This window comes from Bos javanicus, chromosome 6 (assembly GCF_032452875.1).
Source record: "Bos javanicus breed banteng chromosome 6, ARS-OSU_banteng_1.0, whole genome shotgun sequence".
Classification (NCBI taxonomy): Eukaryota; Metazoa; Chordata; class Mammalia; order Artiodactyla; family Bovidae; genus Bos; species Bos javanicus.
Genome location: NC_083873.1, coordinates 87,860,781 through 87,876,996, shown reverse-complemented (window position 1 = coordinate 87,876,996; position 16,216 = coordinate 87,860,781). Strand labels below are relative to the sequence as shown.

Sequence of the window (16,216 nt, the reverse complement as noted above, 5' to 3'; positions counted from 1 at the left end):
CCAATACAATATTGTAAAGTAAAATAATAATAATAAATAATAAAATAAAATCAATATCTAAAAGCTAGTAAAATACAAATAAAACAAGTAAATACAAGTAAAATACAATAAAACAAAGATAAAATTTCTCAAAAAAAAGTAAATAAATAAAGTGGAACCAGCAAGGGAAAGAGTAAAGAGATGAGGCCCAGGAGATGGTGGTACCAAGAATGGGCATCTTGAGAACTTTGATTATTAATATACATGGCATGGGTATCTTTGGAAGGTTTTGCTTGTACATGCCATGGGTATCCTTGGAAGGTTTTGCTTGGGTTTTTTTTTTTTTAATTAATTATTTATTTGACTGTACCGGGTCTCAGTTGCAGCCTGTGAACTCCAAACTCTTACTTGTGACATGTGGGAACCTGGGTCCCCTGCACTGAGAGCATGGAGTTTTAGCCACTAGACTACCAGGGAAGTCCCCTTTGGAAGGTTTTAAGCAGAGGAGCCTCCATGTTAACAAGTGACCAAGTATTTATTTTTTCCTATAATAATCACTCTTGACTTTATTCCTTTTTTCTTTCTCTTTCCCCTTTTCTCTTCCCATTTCCACTTCTGCCACCTGAACTTTTAGCCTCATGCTTGCTTGTTTCCTAGTCTTTCTTCCGTCTGGAACTTAATCCTCAGATAAATCTTAAAACATCACTTCATGGGGCTTCATGGTGGCGCAGTGTTAAGGAGTCTGCATACCAGCGCAGGAGACACAAGATCGGTCCCTGATCTGGGAAGATCCCTCATGTGGTGAAGCTACTAAGCCTGTGTGCCACAGCTGTTGAGCCTGTGCCTGAGAGCCTGCAAGCCACAACTACTGAGCCCACGTGTGGCCACTACTGAAGCCCTTGTGCCCTGAAGGCCGAGATCCACAGCAAGAGAAGCCAGCGCAGTGAGAAGCCCGCACATGGCAGTCAAAGAGTAGCCCCCTCTCTCCACAGCTACGAAAAACACATGCACAGCAACAAAGACCCAGCACAGACAAAAATGATAAATAAATACAAATTATTTTAAAATCCCACTTTCTTTTAGCCCATCTGATCAACCTTAGTTGTTCTCCATGCTACAAGTTAAAAATTCAGATACAAAGTGACACAAATCTTCCGTAAGCTGTTTCCCAGAGCTGCCCTGCACAGACTCTGCTTTGAATGAGCGGGGTACCCACTGCCCTCAAGCATGTGTTGGGGTTTTGCGCTTCACAACCTTTGTTCAAGCCTGGACTGTCTCACTTCTAATGCCTTCTCTCACACAGCCAGCACAGCAATCCTCCCACCTTTTGAACCTCTAAAAATTCTCCGTCCCCTCACTTTACCTTGCGTTCATGTCATTTTTCATCAGAAATGTATTGAAAGCATATTTTGTGTGGCCGTCGTGCTGGTACTTAAGGAGACAAAGGTAACTTAAGAGACACAAGTTCGCTTCAGGAGCTGGCAGTGCCATATGTGTTCTGGGCTTAGTCGCTCAGTCACGTCCGACTCTTTGCAACCCCGTGGACTGTAGCTCGCCAGGCACCTCTGTCCATGGGGATTCTCCATGCCCTCCTCCAGGGGATCTTCTGAACCCAGAGATCGAATCCAGGTCTCCCACACTGCAGGCGGATTCTTTATCATCTGAGCCAGCAGGGAATCCCAACAGTGCCATGAGGGAGACAGAAAATAATAAAGGTAACACTTAAGTGAGTCAACCTGGGATTTGTGTTAAGGGCTGTGAGAGAAAATACATTGCTCTGTCAGACTAATTGGCTAAAAGATAGATCCTAATTTACATGGGGATACCTAGTCTATATGCGGATGAGGGAATCAGAAAATAATTTCTAAGGAAGTAACATTTAAACTGTGATCTTAGTGCATCCATACTCAGTTGTGTCCAACTCTTTGTGACCCCCGTGGACTGTAGCCTGCCAGGCTCCTCTGTCCATGAAATTTTCCAGGCAAAAATACTAGAGTGGGTTGCCATTTTTTATTCCAAAGGATCTTCCTCACCCAGGGATCAAACTCATGTTTCTTGCATCACCTGCCTTTAAACTGAGCAGCCCACCAGGCTCCCCCATCCCTGGGATTCTCCAGGCAAGAATACTGGAGTGGGTTGCCATTTCCTTCTCCAATGCATGAAAGTGAAAAGTGAAAGTGAAGTCGCTCAGTCGTGTCCAACTCTTAGTGACCCCATGGACTGCAGCCCACCAGGCTCCTCCATCCATGGGATTTTCCAGGCAAGATTATCCAGCAATCCCACTGCTGGGCATACACACTGAGGAAACCAGAAGGGAAAGAGACACGTGTACCCCAATGTTCATCGCAGCACTGTTTATAATAGCCAGGACATGGAAGCAACCTAGATGCCCATCAGCAGATGAATGCCCACAGCAGAAGAAAGCTGTGGAACATATACACAATGGAGTATTACTCAGCCATTAAAAAGAATTCATTTGAACCAGTTCTAAATAGATGGATGAAACTGGAGCCTATTATACAGAGTGTAGTAAGCCAGAAAGAAAAACACCAATACAGTATACTAACACATATATATGGAATTTAGAAAGATGGTAACACTAACCCTGTATGCGAGACAGCAAAAGAGACACTGATGTATAGAACAGTCTTATGGACTCTGTGGAAGAGGGAGAGGGTGGGAAGATTTGGGAGAATGGCATTGAAACATGTATACTATCATGTATGAAACGAGTCGCCAGTCCAGGTTCGATGCACGATACTGGATGCTTGGGGCTGGTGCACTGGGACGACCCAGAGGGATGGTATGGGGAGGGAGGAGGGAGGAGGGTTCAGGATGGGGAACACATGTATACCTGTGGCAGATTCATTTCGATATTTGGCAAAACCAATACAATATTGTTAAGTTTAAAAATAAAATTAAAAAAATAAATAAATAAACTGAGACCTGGAGAATAAAAACAGCCAGCTAAGGGAAGTGTAGCATGGCAGGAGAGGAACATTCTAAATAGAACCAACAACGTTTCAAAGGTCTGAGGCCATAAAGAAGGTGGGAATATCAAAAGAAAAGCGACACTGAACACAGGCCCCTCAGGCTGGGGCACTGGAAGTACGGGGACAGGGGCAGTTCTTGGGGGTCGATAGGCAGGGCTGGGGTGATACAGGCCTTGAAGGAGTGTGGTTTTAAATGCAATGGGAAGCAACTGAAGTGTTTCAAGCGAAGGAGTGACATGATCTTATCTGAGTTTGAGATGGCCACTTGTTCATCAAATACATTGTCTTTCCTCCCTGGGCACACAGCCAGATTCTGTTTCCTGACTTTCTTTGCAATTGGCTGTGAGCCAGCTGTGCGACTGTATCCTGCCCGTGGAAGTAAGTGGTACCGCTGACATGACCAGGGCTAACTCAGAAAAATCTTCCGTGTGGGCTTCCTCCTGCTGTTCCCCCTTCTGACTGGGCAAACATGGCAGCCCGTATTGAAATGGCAGAACCACCGTCAGTCTGGACACCCACATGGCTTGTGGAGCGGAACCCCCGCCTGGCTGACCTAGAAATATTCTGAGCTTCTATCTGAGCAGGAAAGCAGCACCTGATGTTTTGAGCCCTTACATAGTCTGTCCATTTGTTATCACATTCTAGCTTGTCTAAAATAATACCATAATTTGAAATAGTAATTTTTGGCTGCTGTACTATGTGGAAAAGTGAGACAGTGTGAACAGTAACAATGGCCAAAGTGAAATTCCCATAGGCATTAGGGAGATTTCAGCTGAAATAGATTTTGGGTGGAGAATCAAGAGCTCCCTTGACAGTTGGCTTGTGCAGTAGGCTTGTGGGCAAAGAATCTCCCTAATTTGACTTTCAACTGCCGTTATCATTTACTGTCTGGACTTTTCATAATATACATCACTGAATACCTTTAGGCATATATTTCATTTATTTGGCTAGATTGCCCTCAACTGGAGGGTAGGTGAACCATGTCTTTGAGAATTTTTATTTTACTAAGGTATCCGCTACAGTGCTTTAGATAAGACTTTTTTTTTTTTTTCATTTAACTTTGCTTACATGATGAATAAAAGGGTAGGCTCTCACTAAATGGGAAGGAAATCCAAAAAGAGGGGATGTATGTATTTGCATAGCTGATTCACTTTGCTATAGAGCAGAAACTAACACAACATTGTAAAGCAACTATATTCTAATGAAAAAAATTTTTTAAAGAAGGCAGGCTCTCAGATTTCCTGTCCTTGGAGTTGTCAGAGGTTTTGTGATCCAGCTTTTGCCTTGCCAGTGACTCTGCCTCAACCTCATTTAAATTTTCATTGTCTTCTAAGGGGGAGGATTAGATGTTTTAAGTTTTACCTGTGACCTAGTGGAGAAAGTAACATCATGGGGCCTGAGATTTGAACATTTCCAATAGAAGGTATGTAGAAATGATTTTTAATGGTATGCGGGCTAATCCTACCTGCTTTCCCCATTGCTTTCAAGTGTCTCCAGTAGTCATTGCCCATTGCTAAGAGGTTGCTGGCTGCTTCAGTGACCACTGTGTCCACTTAGGTTTAGGCACAACAGGAGGCAATTTCTGTAATCCAAATGAGCAATGATGAGGTCTGTAACTAAGGAAGTGGCAGTGTAAATAGATGAGAAAAGAATGGAAGAGACTTTACAGAACCATGTGACTGAATGGATTTAGGGCCAAAAAAAAAAAAAAAAAAAGACTTGAATGAAGATGAATACTGATAAACTTCAGTCTGTAGACTTTGGTATACAACAGACCTGTGTTTCCGTAATAAAGCCAGTTAACACTGCCTCCCATCAACAGGTGGCATTAGGAATGAGGCTGGACATTTCAGCCTTGGATGTAGTCCTGTTAGTTAACTTTTTATATGTTTACTATGTTTATGCTTAGTTTGCATGTGTTTTATGAACATTACCCCTGGTGGCTCAGATGGGAAAGAGTCTGCCCACAATGTAGGAGACCTGAGTTCCATCCCCAGGTTGGAAAGATCCCCTGGAGAAGGAAATGGCAACCCACTCCAGTATTCTTGCCTGGAAAATCCCATGGACAGAGGAGCCTGGCAGACTATACTCCATAGGGTGGCAAAGAGTCAGACACAACTGAGTGACTTCACTTTCACTATCTATGAATACTATTAACCCATCAAAAAAGTGATTTCAAAATTACTGAGAAAAAGAGATTTAAGAATATGACATTAATGCTAAAGAGATTAAAACAAAAATTGAAAAGCATGAGAAAGATGTTGGAAATTGTGTTTGTAGAGGAGATGAATCCATTAACAAGAGGAACAACTCGGAAAGGTCAAGGTCTAATCAGGCCGCTTGTGAAAAAAAGCATTTTTTCAGTACAGCACTAGGGGAAAAGTAATTGACCAGATGAGGAAACAACCCCGGATATTGGAGTTGTGTCTGGGAGATAACATTACTACTGAATGCCCACTAGCTCAATGTTCTTTGTAGTGAAAGGGTAGAAGTTTTTTCAAGAGGGTAAAACTAACCACTGTGGAAAAGCTGTAGTGATATTTCCTTGTAAGACAAGGTGACATAAAGTCAAAGGCTGTTTGGATGTGCACAGTAGTTAGGGGGATGTAGAGATGGCACGTGGAGACACCAGAGCTTCTGAGAATGCCCTCTGAGGCTTACACAGAGGGAGCGGGGGTGAGACCATATCTAGGAGGAGAAGACAGAACAGAAAATGGGGACAGATGTGGATGCAACAGAAAAGCAATAGTAATAGGCATATTTGCTGAAAACAGATGCTATGAGGCAAGGTTTACCTACATTTCATGTCTGTGCTGCTTGACATGGAGCAGTAGAGCCATTAGACCTGCAGTTAGAAGTGGTTGGAATCATCCCCCCTTCCCCTTGCCTATATTCCATGAGAGTGAGTGACCTCACGTTTGTAAATAAAGAAGAAGAGCCTCAGAAGAAGAAGATGACTTAGATCTGATAAATATTTTCAAATAATTACAATTCCACACTAATACATTATTTTTTCAACTTTGTTTTCAAATGTACTGCTATTTAAATTAATATTCCATATTAGTGCATATAATATTAATGTAATATTAATTATATTAGTCTATGAAATGTTAGATTTTATTAGACTGATTATATTCTTTGTAGCCAAAGATGGAGAAGCTCTATACAGTCATCAAATCAAGACCAAAAGTTGACTGTGGCTCAGATCATGAACTCCTTATTGCAAAATTTAGACTTAAATTGAAAAGAGTAGGGAAAACCACTAGGCCATTCAGGTATGATCTAAATTAAATCCCTTATGATTATACAATGAAAGTGACAAATAGATACAAGGGATTAGATATGATAGAGTGCCTGAAGAACTATGGACAGAGGTTCACAACATTGTACAGGAGGTGGTGATCAAAACCATCCCCAAGAAAAAAAAATGAAAAAAAGGTGAAATGGTTGTGTTAGTGGGCCTTACAAATAGCTGAGAAAAAAAGAGAAGGGAAAGGCAAAGGAGAAAAGGGAAGATATACCCATCTGAATGCAGAGTCCCAAAGAATAGCAAGGAGAGATAAGAAAGCTTTCCTCAGTCATCAGTGCAAAGAAATAGAGGAAAACGACAGAATGGGAAGGACTGGACGGAGGAGCCTGGTGGGATGCAGTCCATGGGGTCGCTAAGAGTCAGACACGACTGAGCGACTTCACTTTCAGTTTTCACTTTCATGCATTGGAGAAGGAAATGGCAACCCGCTCCAGTGTTCTTGCCTGGAGAATCCCAGGGACAGGGAAGCCTGGTGGGCTGCCATCTATGGGGTCGCACAGAGTTGAACACGACTGAAGCGACTTAGCAGCAGCAGCAGCAGCAGAGATCTCTTCAAGAAAATTAGAGATAACAAAGGACATTTCATGCAAAGATGGGCACAATAAAGAGCAAAAATGGTGTGGACCTAACAGAAGCAGAGGATGTTAAGAAGAGGTGACAAGAATACACAGAAGGACTATACAAAAGAGATCTTAATGACCCAGATAACCATGATGGTGTGATCACTCACCTAGAGCCAGACATCCTGGAATGTGAAGTCAAGTGGGCCTTAGGAAGAATCACTACAAACAAAGCTAGTGGAGGTGATGGAATTCCAGCTGATCTGTTTCAAATCCTAAAAGATGATGCTGTGAAAGTGCTGCACTCAATATGCCAGCAAATTTGGAAAACTCAGCTGTGGCCACAGGCATGGAAAAGGTCAATTTTCATTCCAATCCCAAACAAAGGCAATGCCAAAGGATATTCAAACTACCATACGATCACACTCATCTCACATGCTAGGAAAGTAATGCTTAAAATTCTGCAAGCTAGGTTTCAACAGTACATGAATGAAGAATTCCAGATGTTCAAGCTGGATTTAGAAAAGGCAGAGGAACCAGAGATCAAATTGCCAACATCTGTTGGATCATAGAAAAAGCAAGGGAATTCCAGACAAACATCTACTTCAGCTTCACTGATGACTAAAGCCTTTCACTCTGTGAATCACAACAAACTAGAAGATTCTTAAAGAGATGGGAATGCCAGAGCACCTTACCCGCCTCCTGAGAAACTTGTATGCAGGTCAAAAAGCAACAGTTAGAACCATATAAGGATCAATGGACTGGTTCTAAATTGGGAAAGGAGTACATCAAGGCTGTATATTGTCACCCTGCTTATTTAACTTATATGCAGAGTTTATCATGCAAAATGCCCAGCTGGGTGAAGCACAAGCTGGAATCAGGTTTGCCAGAAGAACTATCAATAACCTTAGATATGCAGATGACACCATCCTTATGACAGAAAGTGAAGAGGAACTAAAGAGCCTATTGGTTAAAGTGAAAGGGGAGAGTGTAAAAGCTGGCTTAAAATTCAACATTCAAAAAACTAAGATAATGGAATCCAGTCCCTTCACTTCATGGCAAATAGATGGGGAAACAATGGAAACAGTGACAGACTTTATTCTGAGGGGCTCGAAAATCACTGCAGATCATGACTGCTGCTGTGAAATTAAAAGATATTTGCTCCTTGCAAGAAAAGCTATGGCAACCATAGACAGCATATTAGAAAGCAGAAACATCATTTTTCCAACAAAGGTCCGTTCAGTCAAAGCTGTGGTTTTTCCAGTAGTCATGTATGGATGTGAGAGTTGGACCATATAGAAGGCTGAGCACTGAAGTATTAATTGACGCTTTTGAACTGTGATATTGAAGACTCTGGAGAGTCCCTTGGACTGCAAAGAGATCAAACCAATCAGTCCTGAAAGAATTCAATCCTGAATATTCATTTAAAGGACTGATGCTGAAGCTGAAGCTCCAGTGCTTTGGCCACCTGATGCAAAGAGCGGACTCATTAGAAAAGACCCTGATGCTGGGAAAGATTGAAGGCGGGAGGAGAAGGGGATGACAGCATGAGATTGTTGGAAGGCATTACTGACTTAATGGACATGAGTTTGAGCATGCTCTGGGAGATGGTGAAGGACAGGAAAGTCTGGCGTTCTGCAGTCCATGGGATTGCCAAGGGTGGGAAGCTAATGAGTGACGGAACAACATTAGTGTATGTGGGACTTGCCTCATGGCTGAGCCATAAAGAATCCGCCTGCTAATGCAGGAGCTGTGGGTTTGATCCCTGGGTTAGGAAGATCCTCTGGAGAGGGAAATGGTAACCCACTCCAGTATTCTTGCCTGGGAAATCCTATGGACAGAGGAGCTTGGCAGTCTACAATCCATGGGTGACAAAAAAGTCAGACATGACTTAGAGACTAAAACAACAAAATAACAATTAGTGTATGACCTTTACAATAGGAATATGAGCTGTAGCTATTTGAATGTAACGTGGACTCAATACTTAATGAAGAATAAATTTCAGACAAACTATCATTTCTCTTCAACTATAGTAGTGAATAGTGTAGTCCTGGTGTTTTCTAAGAAAATCAAAGATGAAACAGAGTCATAAAAACACCAGTGAGGTGAAAGGAAGGAACTGAATATCAGATAACCTTTTCATTCAAAAGGATGAAGCTGGAGAAGGAATGAAATATGTAAAATCATGAAATTAGATTAATATGGGCAAAATTTGAGCTAGTTCTTCAAATTAATAAATGTTAGAAATATAGAGTTTCCAATGAAACTGAGGTGAATTAAGGACAGAAGTAACTTTATGTATGGAGTGCTCCATGGAACTCATTCTTCTCATACCATGGTGATATGATGGGAAGATATAAATGGGTTACAAAAATACTTAGCAGCAGTGGACAACAGCCCCACAGTGGGTTACTATGGGAAATCAGAGATTTTTCTTGAATTTATGTCCCTGTAAGTTTTTTTAGAGATAAAATGCTAAGTAGAATACATAAATGTGCTTCATCTATAGACCGATGAAATTATATAGATTGTATGATTTTCTTTTTTTTTTTTTTTTTAAATTCAACATTGTTTAATAAACATTTAAATCACATTAAATAAAAGTCGATGGTTGCCGTTAATGCTGAAAATTTGTCCCTTGATTTATAGGCAAGCCACTGAAACCTAGTTCCCCACAGTCCAACAACAGAACATTGCAGTGCCTTGTTACACCTGAGGCTGACGGAGTTTTGCCATAGGACCGGGCTGCTTCTTATTCTTACCCTATGTAAAGCTCTTATTTTGCCTTATGTGTGTGTGTGCTAAGTCACTTCAGTCGTGTCAGACTCTTTGTGACCCTATGGACTATAGCCCAACAGGCTCCTGTGCCCATGGGATTTTCCAGGCAAGAATACTGGAGTAGGTTGCCATGCACTCCTTCAGAGATCTTCCCTACCCACGGTTCAGACCACATCTCTTCTGTCTCCTGCATTGGCAGGTGGGTTCTTTACCAGTAGTGCCACCTGGGAAGTCCATTTTACCTTATGTTGGGAAAGAACAAATTAACAAGATGCTGCCAGTCAGGCTGTCTCGCCCCACACTCTCACGCCATCTAGCCCCATGTTCTATGAACAGTGACTTTGCAGTGTTATGTAACGGCTGAGATCACATAGCACTACACATGCACCTCACGAGGTACTCACTTGGCCATGGGCTACTTTGTGTAGTATGCCTGTTATGAACTGCACCATGAGAGCCCTGGCTGCTGCTGCATCAGGGCTACACTGGAGTGACCCATGGTTAGGTTATATGGGGTTATGTTTTGGCTACATTATGGTTATGTTATGGCTGCTGCTATGGCTGCTTCTCTCCTGCCTGCTTCATCAGCCAGGAGAGAGGCTGTGTTATGGCTGCCGTGCCAGCCAGGAGAAAATAAATGTGTCTGCAGTTCCTACTGTTCCTTGAGTCTTCATCCAGCCTCTGATTTCCTGCATTGCCTACCCTGGGTTCAGCAAACAGTGTGAACAGCAAGACAATTGGTGTCACAAACAGGATCAACAACACCTAGGAATATTTTATTCCTACCATATATGAATTTCTACCTTTGAATGACTGATATTTATAGCTTAACCATTTTAATCTGGTGGCTCAGATGGTAAAGAGTCTGCCTGCAATGCAGGAGACATAGGTTCGATCCCTGAGTTGGGAAGACCCCCTAGAGAAGGGAATGGCAACCCACTCCAGTACTCTTGCCTGGAGAATCCCCTGGACAGAGGAGCGTGGTGGACTACAGTCCTTGGAGTTGCAAAGAGTTGGACACAACTGAACAACTAACAGTAACTAGCCAGTTTGAATTTATAACCAAAAGTGGAAAGAAAGTTCATTAGTTTTCAAAAATTGTATTCTTACCATTTAAAACACTAATTGTAAGCTAGAGATAATAGATATTTCTTTTAACGTAACACATTTTATGTTTTCTCTAGGCTGGAATGATAAAAAGTGATAATGATGAGTATTTCATTGAACCCTTGGAAAGAGGTAAGCAGATGGAGGAAGAAAAAGGAAGGATTCATGTTGTCTACAAGAGATCAGCAGTAGAACGGGCTCCCATAGACATGTCCCAAGACTTCCACTACAGAGGTAGGCATCTTTGACAAGCCTCAATAGTTAACTGTGGTTCTAAGATAATGATGAAAACAACTCTCCCATCAGTTAAGAGAATGTGATAGTCATGTGCCTTTATATAATGTGGAAGAAGCAAAAGAAGCTTATATTTATAAATTATAACATATGGCTTGCCAATTTTTAAATGCATAAGAGAAATACATATTACAGGTATTATTTTACTTCAAGGCATCATTCTCCCAATTTGTTATTTTTTATTTCTTTTAAATTTTCACATTAAAATGAACTTTTCTCTAGCTTGGGTTAAAATTTCAAAGTGTGTCTTTCAGGATAATCTAAATTATGCATTATTAATATTATTTTAAAACTTTTAAAATGAGATATATTGACACAGCAAAGAATTGTATTTTGTTTGAAGTCCAGTGTGATAGATAACATTTGGAAATAAGAATGCTCTTTGATTTCGCCTATTTTGCAAAACTTTTTACAATGTAAAAGTGACAATTAGTTGAGTGATTCTGTCAAATTTTATTTTAAGGTAGGCTAGGCCACTAAAGTCAAGTGAATTATTGCCTGTCAAGGTTTTCTGTTTATTTTTTTTTTAATGGGATTGGAAAGTAACTTGGTATTAAAGAGATGCTTTTATAAGTTTGGTATTGAAATTCCCTTTATGGAAAATAAAAGAATAATAGGAATATGTTTTTTAACCAAATCTCAAAAAGCCTGTACAATTGACCCTTGAACAGCACTGGAGTTGGAGTATCAATCCTCCTTGCCCTTGAAAGTCCACATATGATTTATAGCCTCATCCCTTACATTCGGGTCCTCTGTATCTGAGGTTCCCTATCCTCAGATTCAACCAACTCTGGATTCAACCAACTAGGAATCAGTGGATCATGCAATATGGTAGTATTTACTGTAGAAAAAAAATCCACTTAGAAGTCGACCCAGGTAGTTCAAACCCCTGTTGTTCAAGGGTCAACTGTATTTTCTTTTGTAAGGCCAACTTTCTAAATTAAAGGCAATAGAAATTTCCCCTAGGGAAATATCAGGGATACAGATAATCTTCTTAAGTCAGAAGCCATCTGTCTTCTAGATTAATGATGTCTTCTGAGAGTTGTTGCCTAGTTATTAGTCTGAGGATCAGATGCCACCATCTTCCTTTTACATGCATTTAAAATTAACATTGTCTGAAAAATTTTTGAGAAATTTCTGATTTGAAACAATAGGTCTGTGTTAACAGATGCAGTGCTATGAAATGTGTATCTATCCCAGGGGGTCACTGTAGTATAATAGAAGGAAATACACTCTGCAGTTAGAGAGACATAATAATGATAATAAGTAATAATAATAATGTGAGTAACAGCTCTACAACATAAGTTGTTAGATTAGTAGTTAACATTTTGGAGCCTCAGTTTCTTTATCTGTGAATAGAGATCAGAAATATATATCACACGGTTGTAATAAGTATTAGAAATAACATACACAGATTGCTGAGTGTAACCCTCAGCAATAATAGGTCCTGAATCAATGTTAGCTGTGGTTATTGTTATTAATTATTGATATTAATTATTTTGTGCAAAAGTTTACATAATAGGAGTTTTATTAAAGTTGAATAGTTAGACATTGCTTTCTCACATGTTGTGAATGCATTACCATTAATTCTCATTTATAAATATCTTCATGCTTTAGAAATGTTAATCTAAATCAAAAGATGGTGATATCAAAAGATAGATAGTAGGATACAGTGCTTTTTCTATAATCCTGATTGTTGTATGTTAAAAGTAATATCTTTTTTGAAGAAACAAACATCTTTTAGAAAAGCATAGCCCCACAGACTATAGAATGGTCTTGGAGGACTGGAAACCAGATTAGCCTCTACGACTGTCCTCTGCTCCATCTATCATACTGTAGTTTCACCAAACTGTACCCTGTTCCTCCACTGCAGTCTCTGAAGATATCTATTTCTATAAATAGCACCCTTTGGTGCTTTCCAATAGTCTGATATCTATAGGGGAAGAGAGATTATTTTTTTCTTGAAATAATAAAATTGTAAGAAATATTACATTTAATACCTATTGTATTTTTGGATGTTAAATTAGACAAAATAATTCAGGAGTCAAGGTATATACATTTAAAAGAATTGGATATAATTAATTTGGGACATTATTTTAGGAGACCATTAAAAATATAAATTCCAGTAGCATCAGTATCAGTATAATCAGATTATGTGAAGAATTTTTAAGAAGACAGACTCTGAAAACAGTTTTCCAATTGCGAATAGAGGATTCAGTTCAGTTCAGTTGGTCAGTTATGCCCGACTCCTTGTGACCCCATGAATCACACAGCACGCCAGGCCTCCCTGTCCTTCACCAACTCCCAGAGTTCACTCAAACTCATGTCTGTTGAGTCAGTGAAGCCATCCAGCCATCTCATCCTCTGTCGTCCCCTTCTCCTCCTGCCCCCAATCCCTCCCAGCATCAGGGTCTTTTCCAATGAGTCAACTCTTCGAATAGAGGATTACTTTATAGTAAAAAGTAAGCCACAACCTAGGGTAATATATTTTGGAAAGGTTTTCAACTGTCAATGGGTCAAAGCAAAAGGGGTTCCTTTGTTAACTCTCAGTTACCTTAAAACTGGAACCAAAATAGAGCCATTCAGTTCTCTTAGAACATTCCATGATAAACCTTAGTATGAACTTCACAATTTTTATTTTCTTATTTATGTAGTTCCGATTGAACTGAGTTGCTGGTGCTATCAATTTACCTCTTTTGGAGAGTCTTAAATTGTAACGATATATTTTAAAAATGTAAATATCTTCCTAGGGTAAATAGAGATTCAAATTTAGAACCTGAAATACCGACTATAATATTTAAATTATTCTTTTAATTTCTTGGTTTCAGGACTGAGAGCCAAGATTTTTCATGGACTAAATACTTTCCAAGTGAAAATTAAGAATATATTTTTATAATTCATTCCATCATTCTGAAATTTAAAATTAAACAGTTTCCAGAATTATAAAGATATATTGGTTTATAAATGAAAACTATAGTATGATATAAAATATTAATTTGGGGGGTCAATATAGGATGTTGTTTTAGGAGATATAAGGTCTCTCTTCAATGAGTTATAGGAAGAGGAATAAAATATATAAGATAAGCCTTCCTCAGAAAGAAATGTATTTGAGGGCCACAGTCTTCATAAATTTCTCTAATAGGTTAATATAAACACTCATCAGGAGGGGTTTGGATCATAAGCAAGGCACTTCTATCCCTTTACAGCTTCATCAGTGGGGCCCTTGTAAATAAATGCTCTGCTGTTATTTTGCTAGTCATCACACATTGCCTGGCCACATTTCTTGCTTTGTCAGTTTAGCAGTTCAGAAATGCCATTCATTTGAGGTCTGTAATTTGTTGCAAGTGTTCTGCTGCTGCTGCTGCTAAGTCACTTCAGTCGTGTCTGACTCTGTGCGACCCCATAGACGGCAGCCCACCAGGCTCCCCCGTCCCTGGGATTCTCCAGGCAAGAACACTGGAGTGGGTTGCCATTTCCTTCTCCAATGCATGAAAGTGAAAAGTGAAAGTGAAGTCGCTCATTTGTGTCCGACCCTCAGCGACCCCATTGACTGCGGCCTACCAGGCTCCTCTGTCCATGGGATTTTCCAGGCAAGTGTTCTAAGTTAAAACCAATTATGACATGAACTAGGTGAGGAGTAGTGACTTGGAAAGAAGGAGCCAGACTGGGTTGAGATTGAAGTAAAGTAGATGGGGTTATTTGATATTTGATAGAGTAGTTGTTGGGGTAGAGAGAGAGGAAGAGTGATCATGGATGACTCAGAATCCTAATCTGGAAGACTATAGAGAATTCTGTTTCCAGAATTCAGGTATTTCAAATGAGAAGTTGGAATAGACTTGGTGAAGAATGACAAGTGAGAATAATTTTGGATACATTAACTTTGAAGATCCATTGGGACAGTAAGTGCTCTAAAAAATTCATAGTATATTTTCAAAATCATGTCCCAACATCAGTGCATGACTGTTATATACCTGTTGCAGTGGGGATGGGTAGAAGTGATCTTGGGAGTCAGGTAGCAGATACTGGCTCACGGTTGCTTAGAATGGCTCTGCTTGCCTTTTACTCTTTCATTCCTAACTCCATATCAGTGAGAATCAGAAATTGAACATCGCACAACTTTGGGAACCCATGAAAGATCTTTGCTACCTATCACTATAGGAAAGAAGATTATGTTCTTAAAAACAAACAAAAAAAGAAAAAAAAAAAAGTTTGGTTCTACCATACTCAAGAGCCCTAAGGTATTCCACTTGACTGAAAGCAAACATCTGTTTTGATTCCTTATCTTTAAAAATATTTACCTAGGTTTCCATTAAAAGTCACAGCTTTGAACCTGTTGAGATGATAGATTATATAGTACAATTCAACAACAACATCAGCAAATCCTCCGTCATTCTCATATATTGCACAGACTTTCTTTCCTTGACCCTTAAAGAGGTTATATTGTTTTTGAAATGTGGAAAAATATAAATATCTGTTTAAAAATATATTGAACTTGAACTTATAAAGTCACAAATACAGTGCTCTGTTCTAGAATTATTCTTTCAAGAATAAGACCTAAAACAGTTTTATATTTGGCAATATAAATAATATTTTCCAGTACAGAACTGGCAGGTGTTCACAACACATACCACACCCAGGTTCTGGCAAAGAATACCATCCTTTTCATTAAAGGACAAATATAAACTTGGCATGCTACGATAAAGAAAATTGTCTACTTCATCATGGGGGAGAGTTGAAGTTACTTCTTTTCTGATTTCTGTTTTGGGAGTATGGGAATTACATCCATTTTTGGCATCTTTAGTTTGGACAAAATTGTTTTATATATTACTGATTTGAATTTTACTTGGTAAAAACATGGCTAATAAACTCTTAAAGGGTCATAAAATTCACCACCACTGTTTAAATTAGTCATCAGTCTAAACCCAGATAAAAAGGAAAATACATGTCTGATCATCTCTGAAGAATGTCTACATTGTCATCAATAAGTAGTTTGTTTTAGGTAGTCTATTTTTCTGGGGGTGGGGTAGACTGTACTTGTATGACATCATTCAGCTTCTCATAATTTTTTTCTTAATCTCTAGGCCCTTAGGCTTCTCCCCTCAAATTACAAACTATTCATTCACCAGAAGCTTTGTGTTAAAGTAATTTTTGTAATTACTTCCTACCAGTGGGAAACAAGGAATAGTAAGCCTTTA

The 16,216-nt window shown here is 39.5% G+C and overlaps 1 protein-coding gene across 2 annotated transcripts in view; it reads left to right on the top strand.

Annotated features, from left to right (window-relative positions):
• Positions 1 to 16,216, top strand: part of ADAMTS3 (ADAM metallopeptidase with thrombospondin type 1 motif 3) — a 277,975-nt gene that overhangs the window by 133,166 nt on the left and 128,593 nt on the right. For both annotated transcript variants that reach the window (XM_061420428.1, XM_061420429.1), the window contains exon 4: positions 10,805 to 10,961. In XM_061420428.1, the coding sequence (XP_061276412.1) occupies positions 10,805 to 10,961 (157 nt within the window). The remainder of the gene's footprint in view (positions 1 to 10,804; positions 10,962 to 16,216) is intronic.